This window comes from Barbatula barbatula (assembly GCF_947034865.1).
Source record: "Barbatula barbatula genome assembly, chromosome: 6".
NCBI classification, from domain to species: domain Eukaryota; kingdom Metazoa; phylum Chordata; class Actinopteri; order Cypriniformes; family Nemacheilidae; genus Barbatula; species Barbatula barbatula.
The window spans coordinates 19,217,004-19,231,913 of record NC_136765.1 but is presented as its reverse complement, the minus strand read 5'-3'; the positions used below and the strand labels follow the sequence as shown (position 1 = coordinate 19,231,913).

At 37.9% G+C, this 14,910-nt stretch overlaps 2 protein-coding genes across 2 annotated transcripts; both read left to right on the top strand.

Annotated features, from left to right (window-relative positions):
• The first annotated feature begins 7,072 nt into the window (after window positions 1-7,072).
• LOC306895591 (myelin and lymphocyte protein-like) lies at window positions 7,073-10,581 on the top strand. The gene is made up of 4 exons (XM_079458958.1): window positions 7,073-7,209; window positions 8,967-9,131; window positions 9,377-9,514; window positions 9,918-10,581. Exons 1-4 carry the CDS (start codon window positions 7,135-7,137, stop codon window positions 9,990-9,992), a joined length of 453 nt encoding a protein of 150 aa, XP_079315084.1. The 5' UTR covers window positions 7,073-7,134; the 3' UTR covers window positions 9,993-10,581.
• Window positions 10,547-14,052, top strand: LOC306895590 (myelin and lymphocyte protein). Its single transcript, XM_079458957.1, has 4 exons — window positions 10,547-11,125; window positions 12,322-12,489; window positions 12,560-12,700; window positions 13,346-14,052. The coding sequence occupies exons 1-4, from the start codon at window positions 11,033-11,035 to the stop codon at window positions 13,421-13,423; spliced, it is 480 nt and encodes a 159-aa protein (XP_079315083.1). The 5' UTR covers window positions 10,547-11,032; the 3' UTR covers window positions 13,424-14,052.
• The last annotated feature ends 858 nt before the right edge of the window (window positions 14,053-14,910 follow it).

The following is a 14,910-nucleotide window of genomic DNA, read 5'->3' as shown; positions in this document are numbered from 1 at the left end:
CAACACACAGCCTCTCACCCTGGGGAGAGAGAATAATGTCTGTTTGCTGAACCAGCTGATGTGCATCGTCATTTCAGTGGAATTGAGAAGCTACTGAAACCTTTTAAGTTTCAATAATACAATCTATTACAAAATACAAAGTCAGCTGTTAGGTTAACTGAAATGACTGGTATCCATGGATATGGTGGTTAAACATTCACTCAAATTGTTTCGACATATTAATATGTTAAGGTTTCGGTTTGCTCTCACTTAAACCTCACCCAAAATATCAGGGTGGTGCCCATTGGATAAAAACTGTTGTACACTGAGGGACTAAGGGGGAACTGTTTTTGTAAAAATTATTGTGGGGAATTAGTGTCGATCTTTTTAAGAGAGATTCCTATAAATCCATAAATAGTTTCTACAAATATAGTTTAGGCTGGATAGAGAGCTAACATTTTCTGTTGATAGTGTCATCAGTGCATATCATGATAGATGATGTGTTTTGATATATCTAATTCACAGTAAAGAAAAATGGTACAGTTGTAATAAAAATGCACAGGGAAATGACGAAATTCCACTCGGGTCCTGAATTGCTCTCCTGAAATCAAAGTACATCCATATGAATTAATGCAGCCTCTTCACATACAGTTTCCTCTATAAAACACATATGACATTTTTGTCACTGAGATCAAAATGTGTGCCATGAATGGCTGTATGAATGAGTTACACCACTTGCCACTTGTTCTTAATGAATGAATGAATGAGTTATACCACTTTCGCTTTAAGAAGGGGAGGAGATGGAAAGACACTCTGGGTTTACCAAAGAAATCCTGCTCCTAACCAGGTTAGGTTCACAGAGTAAGTTACTATTGTGTCATGAATCTGCCTTCATGTCATGTCTATTCTTGGTCTTGAGGCAGATTCATGACAAAGTCTTTTGTTTTATGTGAGAGAGAGATGTTGGGTCGATCGGCTTTCTTGCTCTCTCTCTGGTCCGTGTCTTTGTTCCCGCCATCTCGTTTCCTCGTTAACCTTCCCTGAGTGTTTCAGTACCCGCACCTGACCCTTGTTAATTATCCTTTGTCTGTCTCCCTTTAAAACATCCTCGTGTTCATTGTCTTGTGCTCGTTCGTTGTACTTGTTACCCTGTCCTAAGCCTTGTCGTGTCAGAATCCTTGAAGTTTATGCTAGTCTTTGTGAGTGTTTGTTTAGTCTTTATAGTTGAGTTCCAGTTGAGTGTTTAGTTTTCAGTTTATGGTGTTAATTTTTGTGTACTGTCTTGATACCCCCTCGTGGGTTTTTGTTTTCTGTTTTATATTATTAAAGTCCTTGTTAACCCCTTCATCCCCGTTTCGCTGCCTGCAATTGGGTTCTCCATCACAGTTCATAACACTATTGTATATTGTTTAGCTCCCTCTAAGCAACAATCTGTGGCTTCATTACAGTCTGTTTTTTTATATTATTCAAAGAAGGTTTTGTGCATTGAAATTGGTTTTGAATTTTGCTATTTATATAGCAAATATATGCTATGTTCAAACTCTAGAACTTCTTTAAAGAACTCCTTTGTCCTTCAAGCTTCTCAGGGGAGCCAGATTAATTCAGTATCAGAGTACAAATATCTAGGTATTATCATTGATTACAAATTAAATTTTTGTTCACGTATTAAGTATATGAGCAAAAAACTAAAGATGAAGTAAGGTTTTATATTAGAAACAAATCACTTTTTCCATTTAAGGTGAGAAAGAAGTTAATGTGTGCTTCATTTTGACCAATTCTTGACTATGGGGATGTGGCCCCTTCTTTCCTCCCTGGATGCTTTGTACCATGGTGCTCTAAGATTTTTTACTGATGGCAAATTTGCAACCCATCATTGTTAACTGTATGAAAAAGTTGCTTGGTCCAGAGGACTATGTCTGGAAATCTTTCATTCTATTCTCAATCAATTTATAACCTCTGTGTGCCATTTGGTAGAACTGAGCTTGGTAAAACCTCTTTCAAATACGTTACCATGTGTGACCCACATTTCAAGGTTAATATACTGTTCCTTTCTGAAATGACCCCAGCTGTCATTGCATCCCAAAATAAATATACACACTGTACAAACAAAACAAATAAATTCACAAATGTAGTTTTAGGTTATAAAACAGAATGACACAGGGGAAATGTATTGAACACCCTTACTGAAGTGTATTTTATACTTTGTACAAACGCCTTTGTTGGTAATGACTTGGTAATTAGCTTCAAGACATTACACAACATTTAGTCATTTGCAGATGCTTTTATCCAAAGCGATTTACAAAGAGTACAGGGAGCAATAAACGATATGTCATAGAGGAGCAATAATACAATAGGTGCTAATACAAAGTTACTAGTTTCAACAAAAACTAGACATTTACATTTACATTTAGTCATTTAAAAGACGCTTTTATCCAAAGCAACTTACAAAGAGTAGACCACTACCTGTTGAGAGAAATAGAGAGAGTCTTTTTTTTCATTTGTCTGTCAAGTATTCACAGAAGAGATGGGTTTAAAGTAGTTTTTTGAAGGTTGTGAGAGATGTGGTTGACCGCACCGAGTTGGGAAGAACGTTCCACCAGGAAGGAGTTGTGAAGGAGAATGAGCGGGAAAGCGATTTACTGCCCTTATCAGAATGCAATACAAGACGCTGCTTGTTTGCTGAACGTAGGTTTCTTGATGGGATGTAGGAGGGTATGAATGTATGCCGGTGCAGATCCAGTGATAGTCCTGTATGCAAGCATCAGTGACTTGAATCTGATACAGGCTTCAACCGGTAGCCAGTGGAGAGAGATGAAAAGGGTTGTCACCTGAGCTCTTTTGGGCTGTTGGAAGACGAGGCGTGCTCTACGCTCTGAACCGGCTGGAGTGGTTTTATAACCTTTGCAGGAAGACCCACAAGGAGATCATTGCAGTAGTCCAACTTTGAGATTACCAGGGCCTGGACAAGGAGTTCAGCCGCATGGTCAGTGAGATAGGGTCTAACCTGTCTAATGTTGAATAAAGCATATCAGCATGATCAGGTTGTCTTTCCGATGTGTTCAATGAAGAACAGATGTTCGTCAAATATAACTCTGAGGTTCCTGACTATTTTGGAAGGAGTGATTTTGGTATTGCCAAGTTGGATGGTGAGATCGTGTTGCACCGTGGGGTGTGCCGGAAACACAAGTTGTTCTGTCTTGGCCGGGTTCAGCTGAAGGTGATGCTCTTTCATCTAAGCTGAGATGTCTTCAAGGCAGGCTGTTATGCGAGCTGCTACAGTGATATCGTCTGGTTGATACGAGATGTAGATCTGGGTGTCGTCAACATTACAGTGATGCGAGAAGCCATGTGCCTGTATGATGGGTCCCAAGGATGTCGTGTAGATGGAAAAAAGCAGCTGAGGGACCCCAGTGATCATGTGGTGAGCAGTGGACAGCGAGAGATGACAGGGTTGCTAGCAGTATCTGGTGATTGACAGTGTCAAACCCTGCAGATAGGTCTAGCAGAACCAGGGCCGAGGATTTAGATTCAGCCTTGGCTAGCCGTAGTGCTTCTGTGACCAATAGCAGTGCAGTCTCAGTGGAGTGGTTTGATGATGACTCCTTTACGGAGAAATTTGTCGCATACATTGCTCAGGTGAGATTTGGTCTTCAAATATTGATGGTTCTGTGGTTCTCTTTTATGCACTCTGAAATTGAGTTCTTTCTATTGGATTGAAGTCAGGTGATTGGCTGGGCCATTCTAGCAGCTTTATTCTCTTTCTCTGAAACCAATTGAGAGTTTCCTTGGCTGTGTGTTTGTGATCATGCTGGGGTCTTGCTGAAATGTCAACCCTCTTTTCATCTTCAACATTCTGGTAGATGGTAGCAGATTTTTTATCAAGAATGTCTCTGTTTGTCCATTCATCCTTCCTTCCCTCATATAAAGTTTGCAAGTGCCGTAAGGTGTTTTTTTGGGTGGCCATTTGACGTCCAAACATGATGTGTATTTATGGCATCCAAAGAGTAAAATTTTGGTCTCATCTGACCAGACTATATTCTCCCAGTATTTCACAGGCTTGTCTAAATTGTGTGCAGCAAACTTTAAACGAGCTTAAACATGTTTTTTCTTCAGCAATGGGGTCTTTCGTGGTGAGTGTGCATGTGTGGCTGTGACGGGTAGAGAAACAACACGTACAATCTGTCCTGTTTTCTCAACACCCCGAAGGGGAATTTATTAAAGGGGTGGCGATCAGCCGGTGAGAAAACACACAAATGCCCGTCTCCGATATCCCGTGCCGTGAGGTGGGGTGGTGAGCCTTGTTCCTGGCGTAGTCCCGTGTCCGTGATGTTCCCTAAGTCTGTGTAGTCCCGTGTATCCCTGAGTTCCCTTGTGGCCGTGAATTCCCTCGAGTCCGTAGCGCAGTGGCTGGGTGCGTGGGTTCACGAGTCCTTGGCTGCTGTTGGCCGTCAATAGTCCGAGCCTGGCAATAGGTACAGGAGAGACAACAGTTAGACACACTCTTACCATTGAGTCGTAGCCTCCTGTGCTTCCTGTGAAGCAGGCTTTTATGCCGGCTCTGTTGATTCCTTGACGACCGACAGCTGTGCCTCGTTCTCTCCGTCTGTTCCCATGGCGACGCTGATTGCGCCAGGGGTGACTCGCCACAGTGGCCAAGCAGCCTTTTCGCAGGTATGACAGACACCCTGCCAACGAGTGGCGAGGGGAAACGGTACAGCTTGACACTCAAAACACAAGTTCATCTACTCGTAGAAGATCCGACTATGCCACCTGGGAAGGTTTCACCCAGGAAATAGAAATAAACCTTAAAGTTTGTTATAAGGACACGCAGGTTCGCTTCTCTTGTAACTAAAGGTAGGCAGAAAACACGGGTAAAGTTTATTCACACATGGAATAATTTTTTTTCGAAAAACACATAAAATAACCTCTTCCTACGGGGCCACTCCTTGCAACTCTCTCCACTGGCAGCTCAAGGCTTACCCAGAGAATCCATAAATCTAAATTGTAAAGAAACCAAAAACTGAAATTATACGAAGAACATTTAAAGAAATTATAAACCGTTACTTTCTATGATATTATAATGTATATGAAATTATGGCTTTTTAAAGTCTTACCAATGTATTCTGGTACGAAACAGGATTAAAATTGTGTTGTAATCGTTTATGTGAGCTTTCACAAGTCATACATGCCCATTATGAGCATTACAGTATACACGTTTGTAAGTATGACTAACACATATTGCGGATGTACAGTCTCTTTGAATTTATGTAATTGTCTTGGTTTCCGAGTCTTGTGGCAGGATCATGTCAGTCCCATGTGTTTTGTGTGGAGAAAGAGCATTGTTTTGGTTTGTCACGCCATGCTCTCTCTCCGGTGTCGCGTCCTTTAGCCCTGCCCCCTTGTTTCCCTGTTAGCGGCCCATTTGTGTTTCGCCTTGTCACCGTCCCTGGTCCATCTTTCCCTAGTGTTTCATTCCCCTCACCTGCCTCGTGCAATCCTCCTGTTAGCTTTCCTTTAGCGTTTCATTCATGTCACCTGCCGCCACTCTCCCTGTGTCATCAGTCCTTGTTAGTGTGTCCCTTTATCTAGTCCAAATGTTCTGCTGTCCCTTGTCGGTTCATTGTCATTTTCTTCCCTGTTCATAGATACTCACCTTGTTGGATTATGCCTGTTCGTGGATTATCTTGTTCCTGTTCTAAATTTGTGGATTTTGTTGATTTATTATTCAAATGACTTGGTTTGTTTTTCCCCCCTTGTGGGAAGGTTTTGTTCATGTTTTCCCCATCGTGGGTCTTTTGTTTAAATAAAGTTTTGTTTATCTCACGTCTGCCTGCGCTTGGGTTCTGTCCATATCCCTGAAAGTAATGATGCATTTACATGATTTGTAAACACCTTTTAAAAACGGGAAAATAAGGAAGACAATTAAAACATTAGGAATGGTGACTAATACGATTTTAAAATGGTACCAGAGACGTCCATCTGTAGTCGTTGCTGCTGTGGTTCCTGTTCTACTACAGACTCTGGGTACGATTCTGGATCTTATATGTAAGGCTCAATCAAACAATAAAAAACATTTTGGTACAGTATTTACATCCATGCAACAGCTGGCGGACGTCACAGCAGAGGTTGCGTGTACTCGTCTTTAGCTCTGCCTATTGGAACGCTCCCGGGAGGTCGGCTTTCTTCGGAAATAATCGTACAGCTGTATCTGTCTACTGTAAATATGAAAGAATTACAACACTTTTCAGAGATATGAAGAATGAAATCCTACTCTACAGGTACTCAAGATTAACATAAGATTGGCAGAACCGGCATATTTAACCCCCCCTTTAAAATACTTCTACAACCAATTCCACAATAAGGTTGCGATGATCTTGAGAGTGCTCTTTGCTTTTCCCGGTCTCATTTAATATACATAATCCAATTTGTGAACATATTTGTTTTGTTTTCTTTGTATGTATTAATTATTTTTATTGCTACCGACATCTGGTGAAAATTTCATTTCAACAGCACCTTGAAAAATACATTTACTGAGAAAATGGTGACGTGTTAAATACTTATTTTACCCACTGTACATCAGATGGGACATGAACATCACATAAATTCTCAGAAAAACATCACAACATCTGTTGCTAAAGATCTGCGGGCTGTTGGTCAATTCCTTTATTCTGCTTGGTTTGGTTTTACGTCATTGCAGTCTAGGTAAAATGAACACGACATTTGGAAAATATAAATATACTTCAAGGACAGAAAGTATTTTTCTTAAACCCAGACTACTTTCTCTTGACCATTTCTTCTCTTTCACTATTATACAGTAAATGGGAATCAGCTTAAAAGTGATTGGAATTGAAAGTCTTTCATCTGCACCATAAAACCACATCCTCTCAGTTTATTCCTCAAATGTGTTCCATTTTAAAATAAACTTTTCAAACAAACGTGTCAATATTTAATTGATGCATCTTTTACATCGGAAATGAAGTAGTGGTTCTCGTTTCATTCCTAACCTTTTGAGATCTAATCAAACCAGTTCTGCAAAACACACAACTGAAGTTTTATTTAAATAATCGGGAGGGATCTTCTGACGGATGTGTTAAAGCAGTCACTCATTGCCCAGGTTTACATTTGCGAACTGACAATCATTTGGTATCACACACAATGTCTACTGCCGTGCTTCCCAGTGGCGGTTCGATTTTTACCACCTTGCCTGATGTTCTCTTCATCCCAGAGTTTGTGAGTATGATTTTTGATTTAGTTAAATCAGAAGAATTTTAACATTTGGATGCTTATGGTTTAGGGAGGATTATAAAATGATTCCAGGATATTACTGGATTTTATGGTGATATCATTTTAACAATCGCTTTAAATGGTTTGAGATGAGAAGCAGTTGGCTTTGTGAGATCTATTTCATGTGCATTTAAATTGTTCTGCACAGCGGAAACAAATGTAAGGAAACACAGGTGAGTCAGTAATTTCCCATTATGCTGCTCACTCAGACTGCATATAGTTTGACACACCTAGTTGCACTGACATTTATGTTTTTGTACAGTATTGTAGCCTGTATGTTTTAAATTTCTAGTAACATTCTAGCAAAAGAGATTTACAATGAACTCTTATGAAACTACAAAAGTGAGTTTTATGCTACTGCTTTAGTTTATAGTTAATGCTACCTTGTACGTCATTTAATGAAATTGAAAGTCTACAGATACAGTGGACCCATGAACTCACGGTGTTAGATTTAAAACATGTGTACTGAAATGTAAATGAATAACTGTTATGGCAGTTATGACTGCATGTCCTTGTCTGTCATTTAATTGTAATTGTGTAATGCAGTTTGCTGGGTTGGAGCTGCTTGTAAAATACCTGCAGACTCTCTCTGCTTTGTGGGATAGGTATATGAGATTGGAGTAATGGTTTATGCGTGCTCTATAAAAAGTTTTAAACAAAGGCAAAATAGTCGTAAACATAGAATGACTCTATGGGGCGGAATCCCCAGACAGGGATTATTTTAAACCTGGACTAGGCTTTAGTTTAATTAGACATTGTAAGTAGTTTTAACAAACATGCCTAACAAAAAACTTCATTTTGAGACAACACAAAGGCACTAATGTATTTAAAGTCAGTGAAAGTTGTTTTCAGTATGGACAGTTTTTATTTTAATCTAGGACTAGTCTAATCCTTGTCCAGGAAACCCCCCCTATAAGTGAGAGGTATTTTTTAGATAATAATAAAAGCATGCAAGTAATGCACAGAAGCATGCACGCACCCACGCACGTACGCACGCAATCATGCACGCACTCACGGACACTCACACAGTTCTTAATGACATTTAAGAGTAAGAGACTTGAATTGAGACTCTAGGGGTTTATCAGAAAGTTGAGTCCTGATTGGAAATTTGAAGTGGAGTTGGGGATGAAGGAGGGTAATGTGCTTGTTAGCAACGTGATAAGTATATATACAGTATATATATATATATATATATATATATATATATATATCAACATTTCAAGTGGATCAAAAAGGTCCATCAAACTTTGATAAACTTTTTTGATCCACTTCAAATATGGACTAATTTATTTACACACTCACAATTTTTGTGACCCTATATGTGTGTGTGTGTATTATATCCTTGTTTTTTTTAAATCACAATTTCATAAGAAACTCATGACACACCCATATATAAGATCTACAGGGACTAAACTAACAAGACTACCCTCCTAAAGCTAGTTGATGGGAAAGAGACAGATTTCTATTTAGCTTTTTAAGACCATACAAATAATAGTATCCTATATTCAATAAATGAAACATATATACCATAAAGAATAATGATCCCATATAGTGATCACATTCCAAACATAATCTTGATCGACCTATAAAATTACAGAAACTAATAAGAAGATTTTTTTATGAATTGTAATATTTTACATTTGAGTTAGGGGAACTTTTTGCCTTGGATCATCGTTATGTAAAAGTATCTTTGTTTGATGCAGGTGTTTGGTGGATTGGTGTGGACCCTGATTGCTTCCACACATGTGGTCGTAGAAAATCCTCTGGGCTGGGTCATGTTTGTGTCCATATTTTGCTTTATCATGACCACCATTTGGTTCTTTATATTCCTCACTGGTAAAAACCAGAGCGGTATCTGGCCTAGTCTGGTAAGAAATTTCAGTTCATGGTACATATATTTTGTCATGTTTGCCTAAAAATGTAATGTCTGGGGTACATAAACGTGAATATATTTATAAAAGCAAACTATGTGTATGTGTCTAGCTGGATGGTTAATGAAACTATGAATGAACTTTATTTATAATAATAACACATGCAAAGTAACTTTAACTATTTTGTGTTCATATACTTTTTGGCTGCACTGCCTAACTCCACTTTCTTTTGTTCACATCAGGATGTTGGATATCATGCGACTGCTGCATTATTTTATCTAAGTGCATCTGTGCTTCTGGCTTTTATCACTATCTTCTCGAAAGTAGATTCTTCTGCTACTTTTTTTTTCAAGAACTACCAGATACTCATTGCCGCTGTGGTAAGACTCATACTTCCCTGTACATCAGATTAAAATCCAAGCATGACATGTAATTTCCTACCAAACCTGTTTAGAAACATGTTAATATAAAAGCTCTGGCGGATATGTAGTGTATAAAACAGCTCAAAATATAATGTGTGAAGCACACTAGTCAGTCTAAAAATGTTGCCTGTTTGGGTTCAAAACAATATATGGGTTTCAGTGTACTTTCAGATTAAACGTGATTAAATGAAATCCTTAATTGTCACGTGACATACAATGAGTCATTAAATAAATAAGAATAATTGTTAGTATTTTCATTCCATTACTTTCAATACGTCACAGTGTCAAAACCCTTCAGGTTTAGAAGCTCCAGAACTAAGGATGACATTAATGTATAAGATATATTTTCATTTGTTTGCAGGTGATGGCCTTCGTTACCACGTTGCTGTACTGCATTCATGCAGTGTTTTCCGCTTGCCGATGGAAGTCGTCCTGAAAATATTTAGCCATAGAAGAGAAACACGGTTTTATCAGAACATCGTTGGAAATCCCCAGATGAACCAAACGCATGACAGCAAATTCTGCCAAACACAACCTCATCCAAACGACATTGTACCAGCAGGATACCAGGGGCAGACTACCACCTAAACTAACCAGCCAACCAACCAGGCCACCCCAAACAATTTATAGATATAAGGGTCCGATCTTTACCCTAACCATTCAACCAGCAGAATGTCAGGAATCAACAGAGTAAACCATAAATAAGCAGCTACTGTATATTAATAAACTACAGGATAGTTGAGGATGTGCTCAGCAAGAAACAATAGGAGTTGAAACATGTAGATTCTTTTTGTCATTTCTTGTTTTTAAATATGCAAAATATTATATTATTAATTGTATTTGTTCTGTTTTGCGTTATACATTTTAAAGAGTCTCCCATTCGGATTTACTTCAAAGTATGTAAATGCATTTTGTGTCTGCTGTGTGTTCGAGCTGTCAAAAACAAAAAATCTAAATCGCATGGAATGTGGTGTGTGTATATAATCTGGAAAATGCCATTTAAAATAAATATGTGAGATATCCATAATGTTTGACTTCATCATTAGCAGTAAAAACCCACAGATTTTCACAAGGGTCAAGACCCTATAGTAGTATTATTTTAAGGGCCCATATTTTTATACGCATTGAATAAAACTTAAGATAAGATTTCAGTCAGACTTGGTTAGAGACGAATTGTTTAACAAACATGCCTTCAAAATCATGTTCAGTCTTGTGTGACTGTATGTGTGAACACCTGAGCAGACTGACCTCTTCAATATTACTCAACTTTTTACTCAAGCCACAAATATTGCAAAAACCGCGTTCCTCCCACGTCTGGAGCGCACCACCGCTCTCCTCACGGCGGGGGTGTGTGTCCATTCAGAAGCTTTTAATAATGCCAAAGCAGGTTTTTCAGGTCTCCAGTGGACATTGAAAAGAGGGACCAGTGGCTCTGTCACTCCATTCTTTTCTGCAGCGGATAACGGGAGTGTGAAGATGGCAGCAGCCTCGCAGCAGTCGATGGCGAGTCTGCCCAGCGGATTCCGCATCTGTTCAACCGCACCGGACATCCTCTACATGCCTGAACTGGTGCGTGCAGGCAACATCATTTAGAAGAGTTTGCTCCAAAATACCATGCAGTCATAGTAAAACATTATTACTATTATTATTATTTACTTTAAAAGTAGTTCGATTTGAACATTTTATTGTTACCTATGTCTTTTATTCTCTTATATAATTTTTTATTAATATTTTCTTGGTATTATTTCTTCTGGTATTATGTATTTAAAGTGTTCTTTCGACAAAACAATACAAATTTACACTAAAGTAATAGCATGAAAGAAAAAAAGCATGAAATTTAAATTTGTATTGACTGGTTATATCTAACATTTTCAGTTTTTGTCAATTAAGGAACAATCTGTTGCAATAAGTGCTGATTTGCAATTGTGCCAATTAAGACATTTAGATAAACAATTTTGGGTTGAGGCTTAATTCTTTACGTTGCTAAAACAACAGTTATTTATAATGTTTAGGATTTACTTGACACTGATTTCTTTACTTGTTTTCCCAAATGTCAGGATATCATTTCATTTTATGTATTTAAAGGAAAGAGTGGAAATAATATTTTTTTATTCAATTGTAAAAATAGTTTTTATTTATAATTCAATTTAAATGCTATATTATTTTCCTTAGTGTACTGTTTAATATCAATAGCTGGTTATTTGATATAATTGACTCCAGGGTTGGCAGTGAGTGTGTTTGGTTTTAACAGCAGCATTGGCACAAAGGCAGAATTTCTCTTGCTCGAAAATAAAAAAAGACTTTGTTTCTTGGTCTGGCACTTGTTGGTGTTTCGCATGAGGATTTAAGGAGCTCACGTATCAGTAATTCCCCCAAAACTGTAATGAGCATGTTACACTGGTGCACAGAGACAGTGTGTGTGTGTTTATTATTGGATATTTGTGAAACCAGTGTGTGTCTGGTTTATAAAAAGAGTTATTTGTTGATATTTTTAAGGCTCTTGAAATCTGCATGATCAAGTACGGTAGATATAGATTACAGCAAACCTATTTACATTAGTATGTATCAGGAGTTTTGGGATAATTGTTGGTCTGTATACACACAGAATAGGTCAACTGCATAATTTAGATTAAGTAGGTTTATCATTGACAAAATGCATTTTAAATGTGGCGCGTTAAACTCATTTCAAGAGCAGTTATTTGCTTGGTTGCACTGTGGGTATGCACTAACAAACCATCAAACATGTGTGTATTTGTGTCCTTCAGGTGTGTGGGGGGCTGGTTTGGATTCTGGTGGCTTCCACACATGTCCAACCCAACAATCCTCTTGGATGGGTCATGTTTGTGTCTGTATTCTGCTTTGTAACCACTTTTCTCTGGTTAATCACGTTTGCCTGCGGGGGACACAAGAACAGGGGAATCTGCTCTTTACTGGTGAGTAGGGAAACTTTAACTGGTCTGTTATTTTGAATGAGCTGGGTTTGATTATGGGTTTTGTACGCAGGACTTTCTTTATCACCTGATTGCCGCAATGTTCTACCTGAGTGCCTCGGTCCCTCTGGCCACTGTGACCGTCAACATGAGAAACGCAACCGCCATTGCCATATATCCCTTTAACTACTACCAGATCGACATTGCGGCAGTGGTAAGTACACTATAAAACACACACACGTCATGTTCATGACAAACCTTCAATAACTTGCTATGATTTTTGTGGTATAGAAAAAATATAGTTTATAATTCATAATTATGCGCAAAAAGATTTCTTCCCCATGCAATTACAAAGGAGTACCGAAACTTGGATTAAGTCATGGATCAGAATGATCTTGCTGAACCAGTCAACAAAGGAAGGGAAGATTATCAATGAATAACATTTATAATGAATACAATTTATTGGATTATCTGTGACCTGACACATAGTTATAACAGCATTTGGTTTCAGACGACTTATATGGAATACGTTTATGGTATTTGGGAAATTATGTTAATATAAATGAATCAGTTTGCACAATAAATCCTTCCACAGTGGTCGCATGAAAATTGTATTTCTTCTTACGTGCTCCAAACGATAGATTTAGAACAATATCGAGCGTGAATAATGCCTGAACCACTCCTTTAAAATAAATCTAACATCTGACCATCACAAAAGATTGAGAAAAAAACTCACAGCTATTTAAAAGCTACTTATTATTCAGAGTTACTGCTTCTGTCTAAAGACTCTCACATCCGACTGCACAGCTGTTTGAAGTGCTATTAATGTTTAACTGAACTTTCGACCGCTTTCCCACAGGTATTCGCCTACCTCGCCACATTACTCTACTTCATCCACTGCATCCTTTCTGCTTGTCGATGGAAATCATTCTGTTGAGGCGAAACAGAGAATTGGGAAATATGTATACCACTACAGAAAGTAAACATCGGAAAGCTGCTGAGGATGCCCAAGACTCTCTATTAAATGGAAACATAAAATTAACTCACCTAAGTGTTTCATACTAGAGTACCAAGACCTCTTTCTTTCTAAAAATGACTCTTTCAAATATTTTGGAGAAGGCAAACTTTTTTAAGTATCGGTACAAAGACAGATGAAGGAATGGTTTCTGGGTTTTGTATTCTCATTGTTAATTTGTACTAGATTTATCAATTTATATGTATTTATCTTTACAACATACTATGAACACAATCTTACAGTAAAAGACAATGAACTGGACTGTTTACCTTTGATGCATTTACCCATTCACAGATGCTGAACAGGCCAGAGTGTATTCTGGCGCTTGTATTTGTGAGATCAGCTTGTAACATACACCCCTGAACACCTCTGAACTTAAAAAGAAAGTTCCACATTCAGATGGGGTTCAACTCTTCCTTACACATACAAGCAAAGTGATCACAAGTCTATGTAATGTAAGCTATAACTTAAACCATAAAAGGGCTATATTCTATGTGTATGAGTAAAAGCAATCCAAAATGTTGGATGTCAATAAACAAACTTTCAACAGTATACCTGAAATGATATACAACTTTTGTTCTGGTGAAGGACACACTCAGAGAACATGGACAGACTCCAGAATCACATGAATAAGATGTGTCTTACATTACAGACCATCTGACAATGAAACAAGTTCATGACCAACAATGTTTAGGGATGTATGACAACAAAGATAAACATTTAAAGTAACACCTAAGAAATATCATCAATTACTCACCTTCTTGGGATTTCAAACCTGTATGACTTTCTTTCAAAATAAGATTTTGAATAAAGTTGGTAACCGAACAGCAGTGGCAACTATTCACTTATATTGTATGGACACAGAACCAATGCAAGTGAATGGGTGCCAGACTGCCAGTTAGTAACATTTTTCAAAATATGTTCTTTTGTGTTCTGCAGAAGAAAGTCATACAGGTTTGAAATGACAGGAGGGTCAGAAAATAACGACAGAATTAAAAAATTTTGGTCATCAACAAATTTAACTGAGATTATCAAGGTTAATCGCAAAATTAGCAGCAATTGTCCGAGACAACAATAAAACGTTTCAATTAGACTGATAGCACCAGATTACAATTAAAACCTCAATTTACATTCCTGGAACACAAAGACTGAGTTTCAACTATATTTAAGCATTTTTAATAAAAACAATTATAAATGACCATTGGGAACAGTTTTGAATCATCATAAGAATTTGTTTTGAATCAACCAGTTCTTGTGAAAACAATACATTAGTGACAGGGTTTGACTATTTCTTTAGATAACTCAACTGCAAATCTCACCTAAGAAGCTGCAATGTATAATTTTGTCGTGCTGCACTGCTACCTTTTTCAAAACAAATAGCTTGATATTGGGAAAGCATAACTATTTTG